Below are 24,070 nucleotides of genomic sequence, written 5' to 3' on the forward strand. Positions count from 1 at the left end.
TTTATATCCAAAACATCTTTGTTCCTTTTCCACTCATGTATTATATAGTCATATCTTTTGCATGAATGTATTGAGCTACTCTGATGGAAGACACCCCCCGCCAAAAGCATCAAAATGAATATAATTAAATTCTATGACACCAAAGAAAATCAGTGCCTTTTAAGAGGGGGAAGGAATCTTTAAAAATATTTTAACTAATTACAAATAAGATGAACATTCACAACAGTTCATGATGCAGTTTCCTAATTGATATTTATGATGCATACAATAAACAGAATGAAACTAAATATTCTCAAAATTAGTGATTTAAATAAAAAAGGAACAAGCATAAAGACATATGCCTATATACACTAAAATACAAATAAATGTCAACACATAACACAAATACCAGCATTAACATGCATGAGAGATAAATGGTTTTTGACCACACATTTATTATCACATTTTAGTATCTGCTGTATATTTTCTAATGTAGCAATGATATTAATTCAGATAACAAAACAATTAAAGAACTGTTATTCAATAAAATTAAAAAGGTTTCTATTAGACCAACATATTCAAATTGGTAATCTTGATTCTTAAGACTAACTTTGTATAATAAATTTTCTAAAAGACTATGAACATAGGACTCTCATTTCCCATAGGTGGGTCAGATATTTAGGATATGTGATGTTAGTTAAGAATAAGTTAGCTTACAGATAATCAATAAAAACTTTAACATAGAAGATGCTTACTCCATAAAGAAATTACTTTGTAAACAAATTTTTTGATGACTTGGCAAAAATTTCACCCTTTCCTCTTTTCCATATCAGCATCTTAGGTTACAGAGATTTAAAAGGAAGGTTAATAAATTGAATAGCTATGTTATATATTAGTTATTCTCTTTGTATCTTTAGCATATTGCTACAACAAGTACTTAATTAAGCGCTTATGTAATAAAGGACTGAAATACATCATATGAGAAATCTAGTTCACTAGAAAAGATAAAAATAAAAATTGGTAAAATAAAATAGTTGACATTATTCTCATTTTCCTCCTGAAAAATATTCTCTAATTCAGCAAGCAATTTAAGAACTACACTGTTGTCCCAGAAAAGAAAGAATAAACAACAAACCAAAATATGGAGTCTAATAATTTACTTACTAAACTTCTACACAACAATAAAAACATAACTTTTTAAAAGCTAAACTTATCTAATAAATTTTCTTGAACTTCCACTGCTTTACAATTGTGGAAAGTAAAACAATTAAAGAAAATGTTTTGAAATTTTCCCTTACCTCCCACTCTCTGGCTGCAGCTTCAGAATCATCAGTAGTTTCAGGCTCTTCAATTTTTTTTACAACTATAAATCCTGGTTCTCTAGTAAATTCACCTGTATCTTCTGCATACGTTTCTGGACTCCACTGAATGAAGAATGCATATAAGTGATCTGTCCTATTAAGTTAAACACAACAGATACTGGTGTCATTAGCAAATTTTCACATCAATCTCAACTAATCTCTAAAATGAAATTCTCTCACAGGATAAATACAGATATGAAAATTATCTAAGTGCATAATAAACATGTAAATGTAATCCGAAGAGGAAATTAGGTAGCCCTGGAGTTGTCAGAAGGACCTGAGTTCAACTCCGACCTCAGAAACTTACTAGCTGTGTAATCTGAAGCAAGTACTTAACACCAATTGTCTTTAAAAAAAAAAGAGAGAAAGAAAAATGGAGTGTGTTTTTGTGTGTATGTACTCACTCTTACTCCAAAGAGTTCAAAATTAATTGAAACACAATTTTACATATTTAAGGCATTATGAAAAGACTACTAGATAATGTCACAAGATTTTAGATTCAAGTCATATCTCTGCCAAATCAATTAATCTAAAGACATACAATGCACTTTCAGTAAATAATCATCTATTAAAAAAATCTGTACTTCTGATTTGTTACTTCTAGAATTACTCATGATCAAACATTTAAAATGTAGATTTCTTTTTTTTTAAATGTGTTAAAGTATAAGTTAAATACAACATATGTATACATGTCCATAGTTATTTTGCTGTACAAAAAGAATCGGACTTTAAAATAGTGTACAATTAACCTGTGAAGGAAATAAAAAATGTAGGCGGACAAAAATAGGATTGGGAATCTTATGTAGTGGTTCATAGTCATCTCCCAGAATTCTTTCACTGGGTGTAGCTGCTTCAGTTCATTATTGCTCTACTGGAACTGATTTGGTTCATCAAATTGTTGAAGAGGGTCACATCCATCAGAATTGATCATCACATAGTATTGTTGCTGACATATATAATGATCTCCTGGTCTTGCTCATTTCACTCAGCATCAGTAGATGCAAGTCTCTCCAGGCCTTTCTGGAATCATCCTGCTGGTAATTTCTTACAGAACAATAATATTCTATAATATTCATATACTACAATTTATTCAACCATTCTCCAATTGAGGAGCATCCACTCTGTTTCCAGTTTCTGGCCATTACAAAGAGGACTGCACAAACATTCTTGTACATACAGGTCCTTTTCCCTTCTTTAATATCTCTTTGGGATATAAGCCCAGTAGTAGCACTGCTGGATCAAAGGGTGTGCACAGTTTGATAACTTTTTGAGCATAGTTCCAAATTGCTCTCCAAAATGGCTGGATTTATTCACAAGTCCACCAACAATGCATCAATGTCCCAGTTTTTTCACATCCCCTCCAACATTCTGCATTTTCTTTCCTTGTCATTCTAGCCAGTCTGACAGATGTGCAGTGATATCTCAGAGTTCTCTTAATTTGCATTTCTCTGATTAAAAATGACTTGGAGCATCTTTTCATATGGCTAGAAATAGTTTCAATTTCTTCATCTGAAAATTGTCTGTTCATATCTTTTGACCATCTATCAATTGGAGAATGGCTTGATTTCTTATAAATTAAGAGTCAATTCTCTATATATTTCGAAAATAAGGGCTTTATCAGAACCTCTGACTGTAAAAATGTTTTCCCAGTTTATTGCTTCCCTTCTAAACTTGTCTGCATTAGTTTTGTTTGTACAAAACCTTTTCAATTTGATAGAATCAAATTTTTCTATTTTGTGATCAATAAATAGTTCTTCTTTGGTCATAAATTCCTTCTTCTTCCACAGGTCTGAGAGGTAAACTATCCTATGTTCTTCTAATTTGTTTATAATCTTATTCTTTATTGCCTAGGTCATGAACCCATTTTGACCTTATCTTGGATTACGGTGTTAAGTATGGATCAATGTCTAGTTTCAGCCATACTAATTTCCAATTTTCCCAGCAGTTTTTGTCAAACAGTGAGTTCTTATCCCAAAAGCTGGAGTCTTTGAGTTTGTCAAACACTGGATTATTAAAGTTATTGACTATTTTGTCCTTTGAACCTAACCTATTCTACTGATCAATTAGTCTAATTCTTAGCCAATACCAAATGGTTTTGGTAACAGCTGCTTTATAATATAATTTTAGATCTGGTACAGCTAGGCCACCTTCATTTGATTTTTTTTTTCTTTAGTTCCCTTGAAATTCTTGACCTTTTGTTTTTCCATATGAACTTTGTTGTTATTTTTTCTAGGTTATTAAAATAGTTTTTTGAGAGTCTAATTGGTATAGCACTAAATAAATAGATTAGTTTAGGTAGTATTATCATCTTAATTATGTTTGCTTGCCCTATGCAAGAGCATAAAATGTAGATTTCTAGGCTGAAAAGAGAAGGGAATTTCAAAATAAGCAAAATACGAGTGGCTTTTAAACTATTTTTTTAAAGTAATTTTTTTTTCTCCTTAACAAAAACAAAGGAAAGAAAAAAAGAAAAATCAACAATGTGCAAGAACACTTCCATATACAATAAAAGCCAGAAAAAAGATTGTATATGAAACTTTGGATTTCTTGGTCAGAGCAAGTTGTAGTTATAGTATGTTATAGTAATAAAATTTAACAAGACAGAATCCACAGTGCCTTTACATTCTGTTCTTTTCAGAATTTCCTTCTGCTCTTTTAATCTATTTTAAACTGTTTTACTGATATAATTTTCTTTCTAGTATTTTTAATCATTATCACTAACCTCCACTATTATCTCCAAATAATCACCTCTAGAAATGGATTTTTTTGTAACATAGTTAAAAAAAAAACCCAATCATCCAAAAGGCCATTTCCAATTTCAATCTTATGATCTGATAAGTAATAGATAGAAGGTAATAAAACCTAGAGTCCTGGATGAAAAAAAGGATTAGTAAGCAAAATGAAACCAAAAAATCCAAAATGCTGATGAATTCAAGCATGAAGAAAAGTACATAGGGAAGTTAAGAAATTACTTTGGAAGTTCAAATAATCTTATTTGCATTTATATAAAATATAGTTTGCAATAACTTTCCTTAGAGATATTTAAATCATCTCCCTAACAGAATCAGACATGCCTTAGAGGTGAAGATAATGACTAGTACAACTTCATTTGATGAAGAACCAGAATAATGCCTTAAAAAAAATCAGATAATCATATAGTCCTTGAAACATTTTCAGAGTTTGAAAGCTCCACTAATCTGAAGTCACTGTCATTGCTGAATCTGGATTCATCAAGTATGAGTTCATATCCCACACCTGCCCCTCTATTATATTATCTGTGTGATCCTGTTTTCCCAACTACAAAACAAGGTTTAAAAGATCTGATGGTCCCTTCTAGTTCTAGATTGATTATTATTAATGTATGCAAATAGCATTTATCAAAATCAATTAACAAACATTTATTAGGCACTGGAATTACAAAGACAAAAAAATCATTAGCTGGGTCTTAAAGTTAGAGATCCTATGGAATAAAAATAAAGAAGGGGATGTGGGGGTGCAAAGGCAATAGATAGGAAATTGAACATCATGAATGAGGAATAGAGAGAAATCCATTATGACAGCACCACATTAGATAGGAAGTAGTATAATGTAATAATGAAGCTGCTGGAAGGCACCAAAGAGAATAAAATTTAATAGATTCAGAGATACTACAGATAAAATTATACTTATTTAAGATCAATGTTGACCAATACAACTGGATAATACTATGATTCTAATGCCTAGCCTTAAGTGAATTAAATTGAAGCCTTTATGTTTGTATAATAAAAATTTTGTGGGATTTTGTGCTTTATACAGTTTAAATGACAAGCAAACAACAAAACCAATACTTGTAAGAAATATAAAATATTGTTTAAATTTTAAAAATTATTAATAATGGACTAGAAAGAAACGTTAAGTTGTAAAGGATTTTTTAAGCCAAAAGGAGTATTTTGTCTGAATGGTAAACATAAGTAACTCAAATTTATTAAAAAGAAAAATGAAATTATAACATGTATACTTAAGGAAAATCACTTTGGTAGTTGTGTGGAAGCTGGATTTGAATGAAAGAGACTGGAGGCAAATAACTAATCAGAAGGCTGGCTATTAACAATAGTCTAAACATGAAGTAATAAAATCCTGGACTAAGGTGGTATGAGTATAGAGAAAAATCACAAGGTAAGCAATTTATTAAATACTTATTATGTATCAGGCACTGTGTGATCTAAGCACTGGGGATATAGATGAAAGTTTAAAAAAAAAAAAAAAGCACACTCCATCTTTAAAAAGCTTGCATTCTAATGGGGAAAAACAAAATATAAAGAAAATCCAAAAAGATACTTGGGGTAAGGATAATATATACGGCAGGGAGAAGAGGGAGGAAAGGATATCCCTATGGAGTCAAGAAGTCAAGCCTGTTGCTGCCAAAGAGACAGACATATTCCTGATACATCAGCCTGGGAGACGGAGAAAGACTGACTCCATCAGACAGGAGTTGAACCAAGAGACAGCAGTGTCAGAAAAATGCAGAAAAAGAAATGGTTTTAAGGAGCAGAAAGCAGCTAAAAAAAGTGTCAAATGGGGCAGAGCCAGTCAAAAAGAATGAAGTAAATGTTTTCTGATATAGAGATATTTAGGCATATCTGGAGATAGAGAAAGGACCAGGAGATAAGGAAAGGTTGAAATGAGAACAAGAGATGTATCATAGTACCTTCAGCTAGACATGAGGTGAACAAGAGCACATCTAGAAGGCTTGGCATTAGCAAAAAAGACCATCTCTTTGGGGGGAAAAAAAACAAAACTAAAAACGGATAAAAGAAGGAGAGAAGGGATGAAAAGGGATTTGGAGATGAAGAGACAGTGAAAAGAGGATAATGACAAATGGCCTTAATTTTCTAAGAAAGAGGCAACATCCTGAATTGAAAAGATTGGGAGGTGAGAAAGCATGAGGGTTCTAGAGACGAGAAGGTTTTGGACAGGTTCTATGGAGTACAGAATAAACAATTAGGAAAGAGCAAAGTGATTGCCTTATTTAAATTTATGGTGAACCCAGAGCTCAATTGTTATGATTTCCTCCAGCTCCATTCAATTGTAGGTAAGTAGAAGCAGAGACAGATAATAGGAATAACTTGGGGCTGGATTTTGGTAGGGACACATGGTATAGGACACAGGAGAGATAGATTCAGGATCAAAAATGATACAAATACGTCATATATACATAAAGATGTGTGTAAGTTTATGTGTATCTGTGTGACTGTCAAAGAAAGAGATATTCTTAACAGGTTATTTTTTATTAATTAAGAAGCGGAACAGCTAGGTGGCACAGTGGAAGGAGCATAGCCCTGAAGTCAGGAGGAGCAGGGTTCAAATCTGGCCTCAGACACAACACTTCCTAGCTGTGTGATTCTGAGCAAGTCCTTTACCCCAAGTTGCCTCAAAAAAAAAAAAAAAAAAAAAAAAAAAACAAAAAAAAAACAACCCCAAAACCTACCAGCTTCTAAACTTTCCTATAAACAATAAAGACACCAATATCTTTCTATTCATCTAAATTTACAATGTCTCCTGTCAGCTTTTTCTTCTCATTCTATTACTTATATATGTAATCAAATGCCTCACTTTGCCATTTATATATCGAAAACATATTTCAAAAAGATCCTTTTCTCTCTATTCACAGCAGCCCCTTATCACCTCTTGCCTGGACTACTGCAGCTTTTAAATTAACTGTTCTCCCTGCTTCAATTCAATAATCCAGTAAACACTTATTAAACACCTACCATATGCCAGTATCTATATTAAGCACTGGATACAAAAAGACAATTTCTGTCCTCCAAAAGTTTACAATGTAATACGATTTTTAATTTAAGCCTCAAATCTTGCCCCATATTCTAACGCATTTTCCATATTGAAGGTAAAGTGATTTTCCTTAAGTGCAAATGTAACCTTATCACTCTCCTCAATAAGTTGAATAGATCCCTATTTCTTCTAGGAAAAACAAAAATCTTGTTTGACAATTAAAGCTTTTTACAACCTGACCCCAATCTTTCTCATTAGCTTTCCTATTCATCACTTCCCTTCTTCTCTCTATGGGGTCTAGCTCATGTGGCCTTCCTACTTCTGCTCATACATATGATTTATGTACCTTTGTATTAGCCATCCCCCATACCTGGAATATACTTTACTTCAAATCTAATTCTTAGAATATTTAAAAATTCCTTCACACCTCAGCTCAAGATCTTTCTCATTAATCTTTTCTTAATTATGAGGCTCTAGGACATGGAAAACTATTTTGGGAAAACTACCTGACTCCTCTAGAACTTGACATCTTTATCTTTAAAATAAGAATGCTTTTTTTTTTTTTTTTTTTTTTGTAGTGGCTAGAAACTGAAAATTGAATGGATTCCCATCAATTGTAGAATGATTAGGTAAATTGTGGTATATGAATGTTATGGAATATTATTGTTCTGTAAGAAATGACCAGCAGGATGAATACAGAGAGGTCTGGAGAGACTTACATGAACTGATGCTGAGTGAAATGAGCAGAACCAGGAGATCATTGTACACTTCAACAATACTATTATGAGGATGTATTCTGATGGAAGTGGATATCTTTGACAATGAGAAGACCCAATTCAGTTCCAATTGATCAATGATAGACAGAATCAGCTACACCCAGAGAAAAAACACTGGGAAAGGAATGTGGACTACTTGCATTTTTGTTTTTCTTCCCAGATTATTTTTATCTTCTGAATCCAATTTTTATTGTGCAACATGAGAACTATATGGATCTGCACACATATATTGTATTTAACATGTATGAGACTGCCTGCCATCTAGGAAGAGGGTGGAGAAAGGGAAGGGAAAAGTTGAAACAGAAGTGAGTGCAAGAAACAATGTTGAAAAATTACCCATGCATATGTTCTGTCAATAAAAAGCTATAATAAAATAAACAAACAAACAAATAAATAAAATAAGACTGCTAAGCCAGATGACCCTAAGGAGGAGTAATGTTCTTTAACAGAAAGAACAGAACTCAGTTTGAATTCTGCTATTTACTATGTAATCTAGAACTTGATATTTTTACAAGTCTAATTTGTTTCCTCATATATAAACTTAAAGTATTAGAATAGATGAGCTAGTCTCTTTTAGCATTACATCCTACAACCTTTCTTGCTCTAAAGATATTGGATGTATTTTTTTCTTTTGCTTTTTGAGTTTTAAAATGAAGAAACTTTTTCATCCAATAATTAATTTACTTAATTTTAAATATTATAAAATCGGAAATGGACACACTGGATTAAGAATTAGAAAATGTAGATTATATTTCCAGCTTTACCATTCTCCCCACCTCTCACCCAGTTGAAAACAAATAAATAATGTGTTTATTTTGTATCTACTTTTGGGTGCTTATGTTATATCCCACTATAGAATACAAGATGAAAACAGGATTTCTTTTATTTTTATCTCTAATTTCCTAGCACAGTGCTTGCCACATTATAAGCACTTAATAAATACTTGTTAATTGACCATGACATGTAGATCAAGCTAAGTTCTCAAAGACTTGGCAAGCCCTAAAAACCGTGAACAACTTTATAACAAATCCAGTGACTGCGGAGATATTGCCCTACATACTCTAGCTAAGCTCTTCCCTATAAATATTTCAAGGATTTAATGTTCGTTAATGTAGATTATTGTTTTCTAGATTCAATGTCTTCTGAGCTGCTGTCCTGAAAATTTTACTACATTGCTAACCTGGATATAAGCTTTTTCAAAATAAGCTAAGCTACTATTCTGATAGAAACGGATCACATGACCAATCCCTCCCCCCTTTTTCAGAAACCTAAAAATATAGCCTACTAAGTTGTGGTGAGATAATATTCTTTAAGAGAATGAACATCCCTACTAAGGAAATCATAGATCCTTGATTTACATAATCTAAAGATTCAATTTGGAAAAATTATCCATGCATATATTTTGAAAATAAAAAACTTTAATAAAAAAAATAAAGATTCAATTTGGTTATAAAAATATGGATATTCTTTGTCATTGTTTTACTAATTGGAGGAATGATATGAGTCTTAGTGAGTCTTGCCTTACCTTTCCTGTGGCACAGCAAACCAGTATTCATGTTTTTTATCTCTTTGAGCATATTGTTGCATTGTGGCACTTGCTTGAGATACAAATGTTTTTCTCATTGGTTTTCCAACTCTAAGACATAAGAATTTATGCAATCGATGTCTTCTCTTTTCTTTTAAAAAACCTGATCCTGTAATTGATAAATAAATAAACTTAAGTCTAATCATCTCACATAATTTATTAAATTTGGAAAAAGGAGAGCAGAATGGTAGTATTTCATCACCAGTAATATCTGTTCAAAAGCATTTGTGTAAATAGGATTCCCATGTAACCATTATTTTGAAAAATCACAGATACGAGTTCCCAAGACCATCAAGATGTTCAAAGAACTATATGTTTGTATTCAAGGAGGGTCTGAAGCCAACAGACGAAACAGAAAATGTTCACACATGATGCTTTTTCAAAGACTTTTCAGATGCTTATTTCAAATATTAAGGGCCATAAAGTTTGCACAAATAGCAAAATCTAAGTTGGCAAATGTGAAAAAAGTAAGGCATCCTTAATCAAATTTTCATTCCAACAAAAGCATGAGAAACAAATATCTATTCACATTCTCTTCCATATTTTCGAGACCAGAAAGAAAAAAACAAAAAAACCCTTAGAAAATTACAAGAATAGGATAATCCACACAAACTATCACATAATGGGAAATGGGATTCTTTACATTCTGCAAAAGTTCTGTAAAGGGTGGATGAGCACATGTATGCAAGTGCATACAACATTTTAAACAACTTTTTAAAAAACCACTGAAAACAAAATATTTCCCTAACAACTTCCTGCTCCAGAAATTTGAAGTATTGATTTTATGGATTAAAAGGCTTACAATAGTCTCAATTTTCAGACCTTTAGAATGATAAATATAGAATAGATAAATAAAATAAATATATAGAATAATATAAAATATATAATATAAAATAAATATATAGAATATATATAGAATAGAATAGATAGATAAAATAAATATAGAATAGATAAAATGCTCAATTCAGTTTCACTGAATTCACTAGTGTTTTAGCACAACACTAAACAAGTGACTTAAGCTCTAAGCCTCAGTTTTCTCATCTGTAAAATTGGGATAATAGCAGCACTTAATCCACAGGGTTCTAGTGAGACTCAAACATCATCATATGTATATTTGCACATACATATGTGTGTATGTATATATGTACATATGTATAAGGCACTCTGTAAAACTTAAAATGCTATCTGTTAAAGTTAATATTTTAAAACAAGATTGTTCTTCCCATATATTACCATTAATATGGCAAAAATAAAATCTTCTTATTAGTGTAAACAAATACTTTACATACACAGTTTTATTTGATATTTAAAATACCCATGGCTTTCCAGAAACATCTTTTCTAAAAATTATCTTGGTCAAGTCACGTAACTTCTGTTGGTCTATAGATCACTACCTAGTCCTGGCAGAAGGGGTTGAAGAGTTCAGTGAAACTATGAGCCTGCAGAATTACCCAAGACTGAAAGATCCAGTGAATGATTCTGGCAAAAGATAAAACACTTAAGAAGGAAATGGCAAATCACTCTAGTTTGACAAGAAAATCTCATGGACAGAGTCCACAGGATCATGAAGAGTTAGAAACAATTAAAATAACTAACCAAATAAATAACAATTATTAATATTCTCATTACAAATATGATTTAAGGTACAGCTATTTCAGTCTGGTAGTTCAATACTACTCTCCCCTCCAAAGATGTGGATAAACACACAAAATTTATATAACTTATGTTATACAGACAATCAAGATTCAGTAAACAGTGAGATTTTTATCTTCTTTTGAAACTTTTGACTTGAGACTTCAAAATCTTTGGTCAGGATAAACTTCAGGTCATAATTCCAATGTCATTCTGAGTAGTTGAAAAAATACTAGAAATGGACATTGAGAGGGAAATGTAGGTTAATGTCAGAAAGGGGAAAGAAACTACTTAGCCAGTATAGAGTAGTGGAAGACAATTTTCTTCTTCCTCAGTTAGTAACAAGCATCTGATGACTGTGTGCTACTTAATTCTGGCACTAATGCATACATTAAGTTAAATGCAAAATGAATTATTAATAATATTTAGAGCGCTTAGAAAACCAGCATTTTTTGTTTAAATAAAGAAAATTTTTTAGAAAAGTCATTATAGCTATGACACATACTAGCTAGTTTTACTAGGAGTCATGTTTCAAAGAAGAAAATCTACAGTGTAAAAAATATATATTTTTTTCAATTCTGGAGAGAAATGGAAGGGAATATACAAATTATTCTAAAATCAAACTTCTAAAAAAGCTATGAACTTCGAAACAGTTTCATTCAAATCCTTCATAGAAGCAAATGACCAAAAGGAAAATTGATATGAACTTTTTAATATGACGTGTTTCAAGAGACAATAATCAATATTGAAAGCAAAGAATAAAAATGACCTCGAAGTATTAGAAATATATTATGTTCTGTAATTTTTTTCTTCAGCAAAGAACAATATAGCAATTTTTGAATGACTTTCTATTAAAAAAGAAAAATCTCTAGAAAAGTCTCCAAATAGCATGAGACAACTAAAGTATTATTGTTAAAAAAAAATAAAATAAAATTTTTGGCCTAAAAAAAACCAAAAACCAAAAACAAAACAAAAAACTTTTGACCTAAAAGCTGGTTTTATAAAGCTTTATATTAACTGAACTCAAGAAATAAGAATTCCAAGGATATTTATAGGTATTGGATATTATATAACGTCCTATACATTAATATTTCATTTTAATTTTAAGGAAAAAACCCAGAAATCTGTTCAGTGGTTTAAATTATTAAAATACGATAAAATTTTTAAAAGAAATTACTTAGTGAAAGTTAGAAATTTGTTTGAAGGACTATGGTTTTGATAACTTGTTTTTAGATCCTTGGTTACTTCAAAAATGAATCTGCTTTTACTTAGTATCTCAAGGAATCCCATCTCTTAGGGCAATTTAAAAACTAATGTTAATGATTCTAACTATAGTCATAATTTAAGAAACCCAATATGACAATGCATGAATAAATCAAAAAGCAATTACGCAATGCTATGTACTTGACATTAAACAAGGTACAGGAGATAAAAATGTAAAATTGAACATAAGGAAGTTTAGTGGCTAGGGAAGGGAGTTTGGGTCTGGGTCCATAGAATTATATGGACAATGAAGTACTACTGCCATTCATTTGACTGATTACTATTCTCAAAGAAAGAGATGAAAACCAAGAGTGGGATCAGGCAGTTTTTGCCTCCCAACTTCTAAATGAATTAAAATATAAAATGTTGGAAGCCAACTCTCTCTATATATGAACTCTATAGGTTCATATGCACTCTATATCCAGGTATGCATGACTTCTATGATTCAATAAATTAAATAGGAAAATTAAAGGTACCTCAGATGTTCAAATTTATCTTATTGGTAAAAATAAAATTACATCTTAATATGGCAAAACAAAAGCAAAGATATGAAGTGAATATAAGAGAAAATGGCCATTAATTTCATATTTTACCTCTAATATCCACAAACCTGATTAGTTCTGATAAGACTTATTAAGGACTTAATTTATGCCAAGAACTATGTTAGGTACTGAAGATACAAAAACAAAAACAAAATAATTCATGCCCTTGAGGAGCATACTAGTTGGTCAGGGATACCAATCCCTTGGGAAATCTCAATTCCTAAGAATATAAAACAAACTGGCTTATTTTTAGTGTAGGTCTAAAACTAGATATTTAGAAGGAACATTAATGGTGACCTCAGGTATGCCAGATTAAAACTAAAACTCCAGGGTCAACTGGAACTCTTGGGTAAACTGGAACTCTTATCACAAGGACTTATGAATTTATGGACACATCTGCTTATCATGAAGTTTTGGAAAACAAAAGGTTAACAGAGAGGCAACTAAACAAAAAAACTGTATTCTGATATATCTAAATAAAAATCACCTTCAACGTTAATATGTAAATATAGTCAACTCAATTATTCTACTTTTGGTTTTTCTTCTTGTATTTATCTACCTTTAATTTCACTATTTAGGGATGCAACGAACTGTAGAATAAGTTTCAAGTTCAATGAAATGTATTTTATATAGGAAAATTTGTTAAGGGCTGAATTTATTAGCAATTGATGAACAGGGATAGAGAACATTAAAAGCTGAAATCTAAATTAAGGTTTTTTCCATTTGTTGTCAATTTTGGTTAGGGAATTAGTTTGACAGGCAAGTAAAAATACTAGATAAAATGAGATTTAGGATACCAAAATTACCTAGGTGATCCCTACTTAGAATATTAATTATAAAAACTATAGTTTATTATTATTTACTTGATTTCATTATTTAAACTGATATGCTTTTCAATGATGCATTAAAATAAATATGAAGAATTTTGTAGATTAATAAATTTTAAAAGAGCATGGACACAAAGAACTTTACATGAACCAGATACAACCTTTAGTCAGAAAAGTTCAAAATAATTCCCTACACTTTTCCCTTCCCTAATTTTTTTTAAATAGACTGAATTATTATTTTCAGAATTTTTTATTATCTCCCAAATATATTTTAACATCATATTTTTAATTCTAACTTCTTAAAATTAAACATCAAAACTTTCTGTACATAGGCTCTGAGTTTTTAATAAGCTGTGCTTGTCCTATAAGGTAAATATTTTGCCTGGAGTGATTAGTTATTTGCAAAACTATTTAGCTAATGAACACAAAGGAAAGTTAAGTCTTCAGCTTCAAAATGCTTGCATTTATTTTAATAAATCTATCAAATAGAAATAACTAGATGGATTAGGCTTTCTGAGCCCTCTGAGATTTTTCAACAACAGAATTTTGTAACATCTTTCATCATGCTTTTAATTTTAGGAGGTATGTGGAAAAAAGGCCACCTACTTTTTTTAAGACATTCACAATGGACAGAATGCCAAAAGGACCTGAATTCAAATTCAGCCTTACATATTTACTAGCAAGAGTTCCTGAACAAGTCACTCCATTTGCTTCAGTTTCTGAATGAACTGAAGAAGCAAATGGCAAATCTAGAGGAGGGGGTGGGGGAAAGGAAGATAAAATCTGAAACACTAGGTCTATTCAAGGGTCAATATCAAATTATTCATGCATATGTTTTGAAAATAAAGATTTTTTTTTTTTTTTTTTAAAAAGAAGCAGCAGCAGCAAATGACAAACTACTCCAGTTCTCTTTTCTAGGAAAACCTCAAATGGAGTCATGAAAATTCAGACATAATTGAATAAATGAACAACAACAAATTAACTTCAGAATTGGAAGGTGTCACAGAAATCATATAATCCAAACTACCTGAACCAAATATCTCCTCCCACAATATGCCTGCTAAATTGTTATCTATGCTATACCTGAAGACTTCCATGAAGAAAAACTTAACCATTTCCTACTTTGTGACAGGACAATTTGCTAGGAAGTTCTCTAGACATATCTTGATTTGATTCTTAGAAACACTGATCCAAACAAAACTAATATCACTTCTGTAAGACATTTTTAATTACCTAGAAGATATAAAATATATTCCCAAGTAGTCTCTTCTAACCATTTTCAAGTCTTTCAACTGATCAAGATAACCTTTTGTTTGCTCTCCAGTTTATCAATATCATTCCTTTGCACAAAATTCCAGATGTAGTTTGACCCAAGCAGAGTATATAGATTTCCCAAATGAAATTCAGTTTCTCAAATATATTATATATTAACTTGTAGCTTGTTTTCATTGTTTCCATAGTTTTACATTAAGTTAACAGAATTTGTTCACACAAATTGGAATGATTTAGTTTCATAACAAATATTTTACTGTAACGTAAAATAAAAAATTTTTATCTAAGCACCTTTTTGTGGGTGCAATCCTACTTTTAAATCAAACTTTCTCCTTGGAAAGTATGTATACTGAAATATTTCATGAAGCTAAGAATAATTTTAGTCATGCTAAATTATGATAGTTCTCATTCAACCCTTAAGAAAAATTTATAGGAGTGGAACCTGAATCTAATGACTCTGTTTGTTAGATTATCTTTGGTAGTGTTTAAGAGACCTGAGCTTCAAATATATTATTCTATAAATTTAAATGTCTTGGATCCCACCAGAAGGTGAGGTGGAAGTTGGGTTAATTCTTCCTGATACTTAAGTTACATGAATACAAGGAGAAAGGATATATCCGCCAAAAGTTAACACTGTGGCAGCAAATTCCTGGATTAATAATATTAGATTCTTAGAAAACCTAAAGATTCTAAACTGCTTGTTGGGGACAAGGTTGAAATCCAATCCAATCCTTTAATATTGTTAAAGCATTTTATGATAAATATGATAGAAAAATAGGTGAATTCGAAATTAGAAGACCCAAGTCCAGTCTAGCAAGTGATGAGTTATAAGATCTTCAATCATTTAGCTTCCTAGCTTACTCATTTGTAAGTGATGAGTTATAAGATCTTCAATCATTTAGCTTCCTAGCTTACTTATTTGTAATATGTTTATGTCTCTGTGTATATATGTATTATGTTTACACATTCTCTTTCACCCTCACATAGACTACCCTGCCTCCTCTAGATGACTTCTTTCTAGTTTTAGAAGACTGAACCTTCCTTTATGACAAAGGAAAATAATTAAGGAAAGACATCTAATAGAGTGAACCAAAATTAAGATAATGTTATAAATTCCATTGCCTTTTGGAGTTGTAGCATGTTTTATTGAGGGTAAAAGTGTTCATTATCTGTTGACTAGTTGCTCAGAGTTGAGCTTCTATTGATAGATCTTTTTCATTTACATTAAATTTAGAATATTCTATACATTTATAAGTTTTTTTAGCAAATTCCCAATAGATGGGCATCTACTAGTTATTTGCTATCACAGTGATAATAGCTATGAATAGTTTTGTATGTATTGAACCTGGTTTCCATCCAACTTCCCTGGTATATATACCTATTAACTGAATAAAAGGGAATGGCCAAAGTAATAACCTTCTCTTGCCCAATTCCAAATTGACAGGCCAAACGACCAGAACATTTCACAGTCCCACTACCAGAAATTCAGTGTGTCTTTTTTCCCATAGTCTTTTTAACAGTATCTATTATTATATTTTATTTTTGCTAGTACTCAGGTGTTGAAACACAAGATTTAAATTTGCAGTATCTTATTATTTGACCCTATTTTTGTGTGGTCATTTATGCTTTATAAATCTTTTTAATCTGTTTATATTCTATAATCATTTATCTATTGAAAGTGGCTTAGACTTCTGTCAGTAGCTTGGCAAAATTATCTGTCTTTTCATTTATGATCACCTCATTTCTTATCCAGTTAAGAATTCCCCACCTAGACACAGTTGTAAAAGACCTGATTTTGTTAGTCCCTAATTAAAAAACAGAAATGACTTTTTATATTCATTTTCAGCTTAAATATGGTACAAGACACTAATCAAAATCAAATGTCTGCCCAAGTGCTTTCTATTTTTCCCAGAAAGCCAAGTCAAAAAGAGAATGCTTCTCCCAATAATGCATATTACTGAGTTTATGGTACTGTTTTTTTAACTGCTTCTAATTCTATTTATTGCTTATCCACCCTTCAATTTATCTGCTTTTCTATTTTTGTTGACTACTGACTTCTAGTATCATTGAGGCCTGGTAACAACTCTTCCCATGATTTGTACTTCCCTAAAATTCTAGATTTTTCATTTTTCCATATAAATTGTTATTTTGTCTAATTCTATAATTCTATTAAAGTAATTTAATCTCCAGTCATGATCAATGACTATTTCCTCAATTATTTAAATCTGACCTTCCTTCTTAAGTGTTGTCTAGTTGCATTTGTTTCATGTTAGCAGGTTAATTCCCAAGTTTTACATTTTACAATTATTTTGAATGAAATTTCTTTCTGGGGGGATGAAGAGTTATTAATAAAATTAGTTCTGCTATAACTTGATAATGCAAGATCACAAATTGTTGTCTAGTAGTTTTTCAGTCATATCTGACTCTTCATAATCCCTTGTGGGTTGGAGCAATTTGCCATTTCCTTCTCCAGCTCATTTTGCAAATGAGGAAAAAAGTAAATAGGATGAAGTGACTTGCCCAATGCTACATGTTAATGTGTCTGAGTCCTGAATTTGAATCTAGACCTTCCTGATTCCAGGTCTGATACTCCATTCACTGTGCCATCTAGCCACCCAAAAATTAAGTAATACAAACTATCAAAAAACCACAGAGCTAAACTGAAAATATGGTTATGGGCACAACATTTTAAAACTTCTTCAGGGACATGCACATAAAATGATAGGAACCTACTAAAATGATTACATGCTAAATGGTAAAGAAATACATAAATAATACAATTAGTGGCAACATGTGTAGGTTTGGGAACTGTGGGCCTCAGGGTTGGAGGCCATAGTGGAAGGGACATTCAAGGAAGGGATGCTGCAATATGGCTCTATTAAATCCTAATCACAGCTTCTACTGACCTAGAAAATTTAAAATAAATATGTCCCTTTACCTTGACAAGGACCTGAATTTGCTTGTGGAAGTAGGCATTGGAGGGGATGCAGATTGTAATTCATTTGGAGTAGTTCAGTTTTCTGCATCCTGTTTCTTAAGGAAGAAATTGTGCAGAAGGAAACTTGAAATTTACAGTATGTTTAAAATATTCCCTAATGGATCTATCATAGTGGAACAAATTTGTGTTTTAAAACGTGTTATAGCAGAAGTGACTGTAATAAACAAAAATGCTGACGGCTTGTGGATTTAATTTGAATATTGCTACCTTGCAATAATTGAATCATTTCAAACAAATTTCTCTGATTCTTTCCATTTTTATGGACAATGTTCTATAATCTACAAATAAGAATAATTTTATCTTTTCTTTTGTGAAAGTTATATTCAGGTTTTTTTTTTCCCAAATGCTGATCTTTAATATGTGAATGGAAGAAGTTTAGCCATGCAGTGAGAGGAATTACATGATAATAGCTTGAGTGCTTCACTGTATACACAAAATGTGTGTGTGTGTGGGGGGGGAGGCAGAAGATCTTAGGAAGGACAGCAGCAGCATTTTGTGGAAATTCATTCTTTAAAACAAGTGTGGGAAAGAACATGGACATAATTACTCTGACAAAGTATGAATAGATAGCAATGTGCATAACCATAAGATATAAATTCACTGATATAACAAAAGACAGACTACTATTAAGCCTCCAATCTCATGCCTAAAGCATGGTCATATAAAAAGACAGATGTAATGCGAAGAGAAGGCTTGCATCCACTGAGGCAGTAAAGAAAAGCTCTATCCAAGGCTGTTAAATCATGTCTGCCTAAAACTTTCTTTAGTTTCCCCATCCCTTATTTTGTTCTTTGTGGCCTCCCTTCTTCCCATTCTGCCCATGTTCTGGTATTTCATATAGGTTTTTCTAAGAGTCTAAAAACAGTTTTAATCTATTAAAACATAAAGCTGCAAAAAGACTTTTGGGACATTCTGGGCAATTTGAATTTCAAAAATACTTCATAAAAACATTTAATCTTTTGGTTTGCTAAATTGAATCCCTACCAGAAATGCGCAGGATCATTTATGTAAACACTAAGTATTATGATGAAAACAGCATCTATACTGGAGATAAGCAATATGTTTCTATTATAACTACTACTATTTTCAAATCACAGAAATTTTTGTAGATGACTAAAGGGCTAGTGTAACCCTACCTTGGACTTTGGTTTATTGTTCTACAAACCTTTAAGATGAAGTATCCAGACACAACAAATTTCTCTAACTTAAATCTACCCAATTCTACCTCACATTTTACTATAATTTCTTATTAACAAATATAAACCCATGACACAAATGCAAAAATAAAACCTTATAAGAAATAATAATCAGCAAAATTCAATTCAGAAAACATTCATTAAACATGAAAGAATGAGAATCTTGATATAAAAACAAAAAACTCATTAAGACTAAAGTTTTACTTCTATTGTTGATAATAATGATGATGATAACAATGGCTCTTATTTATAAAACACTTTTTAACATTTATTAACATAACATGTGTTATGTCATTTGATCCTCACAATAATCCTGTAAGGCAGGTCTTATTATCATCCCCATTTTAAAGAAGAAAGTACTCTCCTAAATGCTAAGTGACTTACCAAGGGCTACATAGGTGGTATTTGAAAGAGCATATGAACTCATATCTTCCAAATCCTAAGTCCAAACCTCTATCCACTTTATACCACTTAACTGTCTAGTAACTTCCTTTATTCACATAATATTTATTTGGCTCCATAACTCCCTTGTCTGTTACCTCTTTCTCAGTTTGGAAATCAAAATAACACTGTTATTACTGCTAGAAAGTATCAGTCTACTCCCTTATAGTTAGCAAGCCAAAATACTCCTTCTTCAAAAAGGAGTATTCAAAATCAGAGTGTAAGCCTATATTCAAAACCAAGTTCTATGAGGACAAAGGCAACTATCACTTTTGTATTACTATAATACAGTATTAGTACACAAAGTAAGTGCTTTATAGTTATTTTTTTCATTCACATATTTATTCACATGAATAATAGGAATGGTAAGGAAGACGCTAACTCTAAAGGGAAGGAATCCTAATTATAATATATTAGGGAAAAAACATAATTCTTAAGTTAGCTATTTGCAGCACTTAGGAAATATGAAAAAAAAATTACAAATGGGAAAGAGGTTTCCACATTAGTCAAATAAACTCCTAATGAAGTCACCATGTAGCTGAAATATTATAGGTATTCATTTAAAAATATAACATTTGCAATTCTATTAATTAAATGAAAAAGAAAAACAATAAAACAATTATATAGTATTTGATTCTGGATGTTAAAAGAAAGCAAATTTAATTGAAGACAAATAAAACAAGATAGAAGCATTGAGATTCTAAGGAAATTTTGGGTCACTCTAAAGAGCATCCAAAAGAGTGATAATTTTTTATATTATTTATGCTACTACTTTTTTATATTACTTATATTTATAACACTATTAGTATTTTTATATTATTCAAAATTATTTTTTTCCTTTGAAATATATATGTATATGTACACATACACATACATACATACACACACACAAAATCCTAAGTTACAAGCCGCAATCAGAAAGGATCTTTGTGAACAATACTTGAAATAATAAGGTAAGAAACTGAAGAAAGTTAAAGATTACTATATGTGTCTGTGTAGGTGAAAAAAGGATTATCAGCTATTAAGATATGACTGTGGAGAAACAGAGGGAAATGAGAAAAAAAAACATAGCTGTGAAGGATTTTCTCAAGGGAGAAAAAAAACTGAGCAATACTCCATATAATGCTGTTAGTGCCATCATAAGCTTGTCTAGTACCTAGAACAGATAGCTATGTGTGTATGGGTATTTTTTGTATTTGTGTGAGCCCAACATGCACTGGGGTGGGGAAGTTGAGGAGGAAAAAAGCAATATATCATCTGTCATTAAAAGGTGTATGTCTGGAATTTTTTTAATGTCTCTGGCAGAAGCTAAATTAGTTTTGGGTAGACCATAACACTTACCTTCTATATGTCCATCTGCAGGTGCTATTTTGTGCTTAATTTCTTTTTGTGACACCTGCTGAATATTCTCCCTTTGCTGTTTAGTTTGTTGCATAGTATGACTTTTCCAGAGTTTACGTAGCTCTTCCACCTCTGTCTCAGAGTCTTGAATTTGTTCCTTTCCTTGTTTCCCTTTGTTCATAGTTTCCTTTTTCTGAGATTCTGTTATTTCTCCAAAATGACTGTTTTCTTTCTCATCTTCAAATCCATGTACTGAAATCTGAGAAAGTGTAAGATCCTTGTTTGTGTTCATTTCGACCCCCATATTATTTTCCTTGTGGCACTTTGTTTCCTGTAAAGACTGCTGAGAGATATTTGTAATTGGATCTTCTTTTAAGGCTATTTCAGGATTGTCTAAATTTGTTGCATGACCTGGTAACCCCACGTCATAGGTGGGTTGTTCCATACCACCTTTTAAGTTGTCAGGAGTAACAGTAGAATCAGGAATGACTGTTAAACATGCTGCACTAGCTTGCACAGTTTGGACAGATTCTGATGATGCACCAGAAGATTTATCTTGACGTAGTTCATCTGAAGAAATGAGCTCCTCCCGTATTGGAGAGAGTTCTGATTCTGTGAACACATCTTCAGAGAGAGATTCCTCAGTGCTCCGAGGTGCAGTGCTGGCGCTGTCATTCCCTGTATCCCGAATTCTTGAGTCTATGTCATCAGTATTACTTCTTGTCATTTTCTTAAAATAGCAGAGATCCCTTACTGACAATTGATCTACCTCTCTGTCAGCAGACAAAAATAAAAGTTACTATACTTAAAAATATTTTCTCTTTATCTTAGACAAACTAATGAATGAATCAAAAACAATGAAAGCTTTTATGATTATATAAACATACATCTTGTTCTAATATTTAGTTGTCAACAAATTCCAAGTATCAAAACTTTTTATCACTTTCTTTTCCACCTAAGTCATAGGTATCAAAATATGTGAAATAAAACCTTTTTCTCCATGTGACCAGAGGAAATCAAGTATACTTTAGAAGGCTATCTACAGTTATGTTCATCTGCACATCTTCAAAATAACAGCTATAATATAAGTTTTGAATATCTCAGGCAGATAATTATAACTAGAAAACTAAATATAGCATGAAATTTGGACTTGCAAATATTTTAGTATTTCAAAACTTAAAGAGATATTGAGGTTTATTTAACTATAATATGAATCAACTGGAATGGTTCAAATATCATAGAACCTCATTTGTTTTTTCTGTTTTATTTTTAGATATATACAGTAGAAATGTTAAGGGTCTAATGTGGAAAATGAATGCTAAAGTATGACAAGTTATTATAAACTGAATAATATCATCAGTTAAGAGTTTAGTTTTTAAGAAAAACTAAGAACAGATGCATTTATTAAGTGAATAATCACACCCTCCAATTTCTCTATTTAGATTTTCATATCCTATTTTGCCTAAATTGATACCATAGAGAATGACACAACACAACCACCAATACATACATTAATTTTATTCATGTCAAACCTAAACAATCAATAATGATGTATTTTAAAACTTGATCTACCAGAGCACAGAAATAAAGATGTACAATGGTAGCTCATTAACTCCAAAGTGAATCCTGAGGTCAATTTGAAAATTGCAAATATGAATTTAATGCCTTATTAATATGATAAAAGATACAACTCTGGAAAAGAAAAACTAAAATGAATCCAGGATAACCTTTTAGTAAAAATTCTGCTACTCAACAGTCAAAATTTTAAAGCTTTATAGAATTCTCTATTTTGATTAGGAAAATTAATGCAACAGGTATTTTTTAAGTTAAGCCCTATGAGAAAATTATTTAGAAGTAAATCAAAAATGAATAGGAAAATATGCCAAATAGCATAAAGCATTCGCGTAATTGGATTAGAAGAAATATAATAAAACATTACAAGTTTTTACTATCTCTCTTTTTTTTCTGGCAGTTTATATATTTTAAGTATAACTATTTAAAAAAGATATTCTTAGAATATCAGTTTCAGGGGATGTCAGAAATAATTTAGTTCAACCACATCCGAAAAGATTCTCTTCTACAAATGAGTGATCATTTGATTTCAGCAGGAAGACCCTCAAAGGAGAATGTACTGCCTCCTAAAATATCTCATTCCATTATTTCATGTTTTAAATAGTTATATATATGTCACTAGGAAAACTTTAGTACTTGTTATAATCTAAAGCCCTTTGATTATAATATAAAGATTAAAATAGCATCAAATATTTGATTATAATATAAAGATTAAAATAGCATCAAATAGATTATATTAAGGAAAATTTCAGTTCTCCTAAATTAGGCATTTTTGAAAAAAGAAAAATCACCTACTAACTTAAATGAGCATATCCAAAATACTATAGAATAATACGAACCCTTTAATACTTGATGACTCTGTAATTTCATCAAAGTATTGCTTCTAACTAATAATACACAATCCCTTTGATTTACCTTATAATTTCTGAGAAATGTCATGGCAGAAAAAAAAAAATGTGTCAGCCAGTAACTAAACTTGTAATGAAGTCTCTCCAAAATCAAACTCCATAACTGGGTACAAAGCTTTTTAGCTTATTAGCCTGCTAGGGCTGTGCTCTGCTGATATAAAGCAAAGGCTATCCCTTACCTCCAAGACACAATTAAACACTGAAGCACACATTATTGAAACAAAGACCTTAAAAATTATAAAGAAATCCCTCCTGGATTTAGAACTCATTTGCAATATATAGAAAGTAAGACAAATTAAACTACCGTCACAATTTTGTCACAAAAACGCAATTTTGAGAAGACCTCAGAGGTCAGTTAGGTGATTTCATACATGATCAAGAAGTCTTTATTATAATCCATCTGATAATCATGTCTTTCAGATTTTGTTGCAAAATCTCCAATGGGGAGGAACCCACTAACTATGAGGTAGTCTATGTCATTTTAAATGCTTGGAAAGTTTTACTTACTTTAAATCTAAATACCACTTTTAGAAACTTCTACATTTTGCTTTTAATTCTCCCTCTAAGACCAAGCAAAAAGTCTAAATGCTCTTTCACAAGATAATACT

The 24,070-nt window shown here is 31.2% G+C and overlaps 1 protein-coding gene across 1 annotated transcript in view; it reads right to left on the reverse strand.

Moving 5' to 3' along the window:
* Positions 1–24,070, reverse strand: part of OXR1 (oxidation resistance 1) — a 586,011-nt gene that overhangs the window by 42,247 nt on the left and 519,694 nt on the right. Inside the window, 3 exon segments of the mRNA XM_074267139.1 lie at positions 1,278–1,434; positions 9,411–9,579; positions 20,983–21,755. Of these exon segments, the coding sequence (XP_074123240.1) occupies positions 1,278–1,434; positions 9,411–9,579; positions 20,983–21,755 (1,099 nt within the window).

The sequence above is a fragment of the Sminthopsis crassicaudata genome, chromosome 1 (assembly GCF_048593235.1).
Source record: "Sminthopsis crassicaudata isolate SCR6 chromosome 1, ASM4859323v1, whole genome shotgun sequence".
Lineage (NCBI taxonomy): Eukaryota > Metazoa > Chordata > Mammalia > Dasyuromorphia > Dasyuridae > Sminthopsis > Sminthopsis crassicaudata.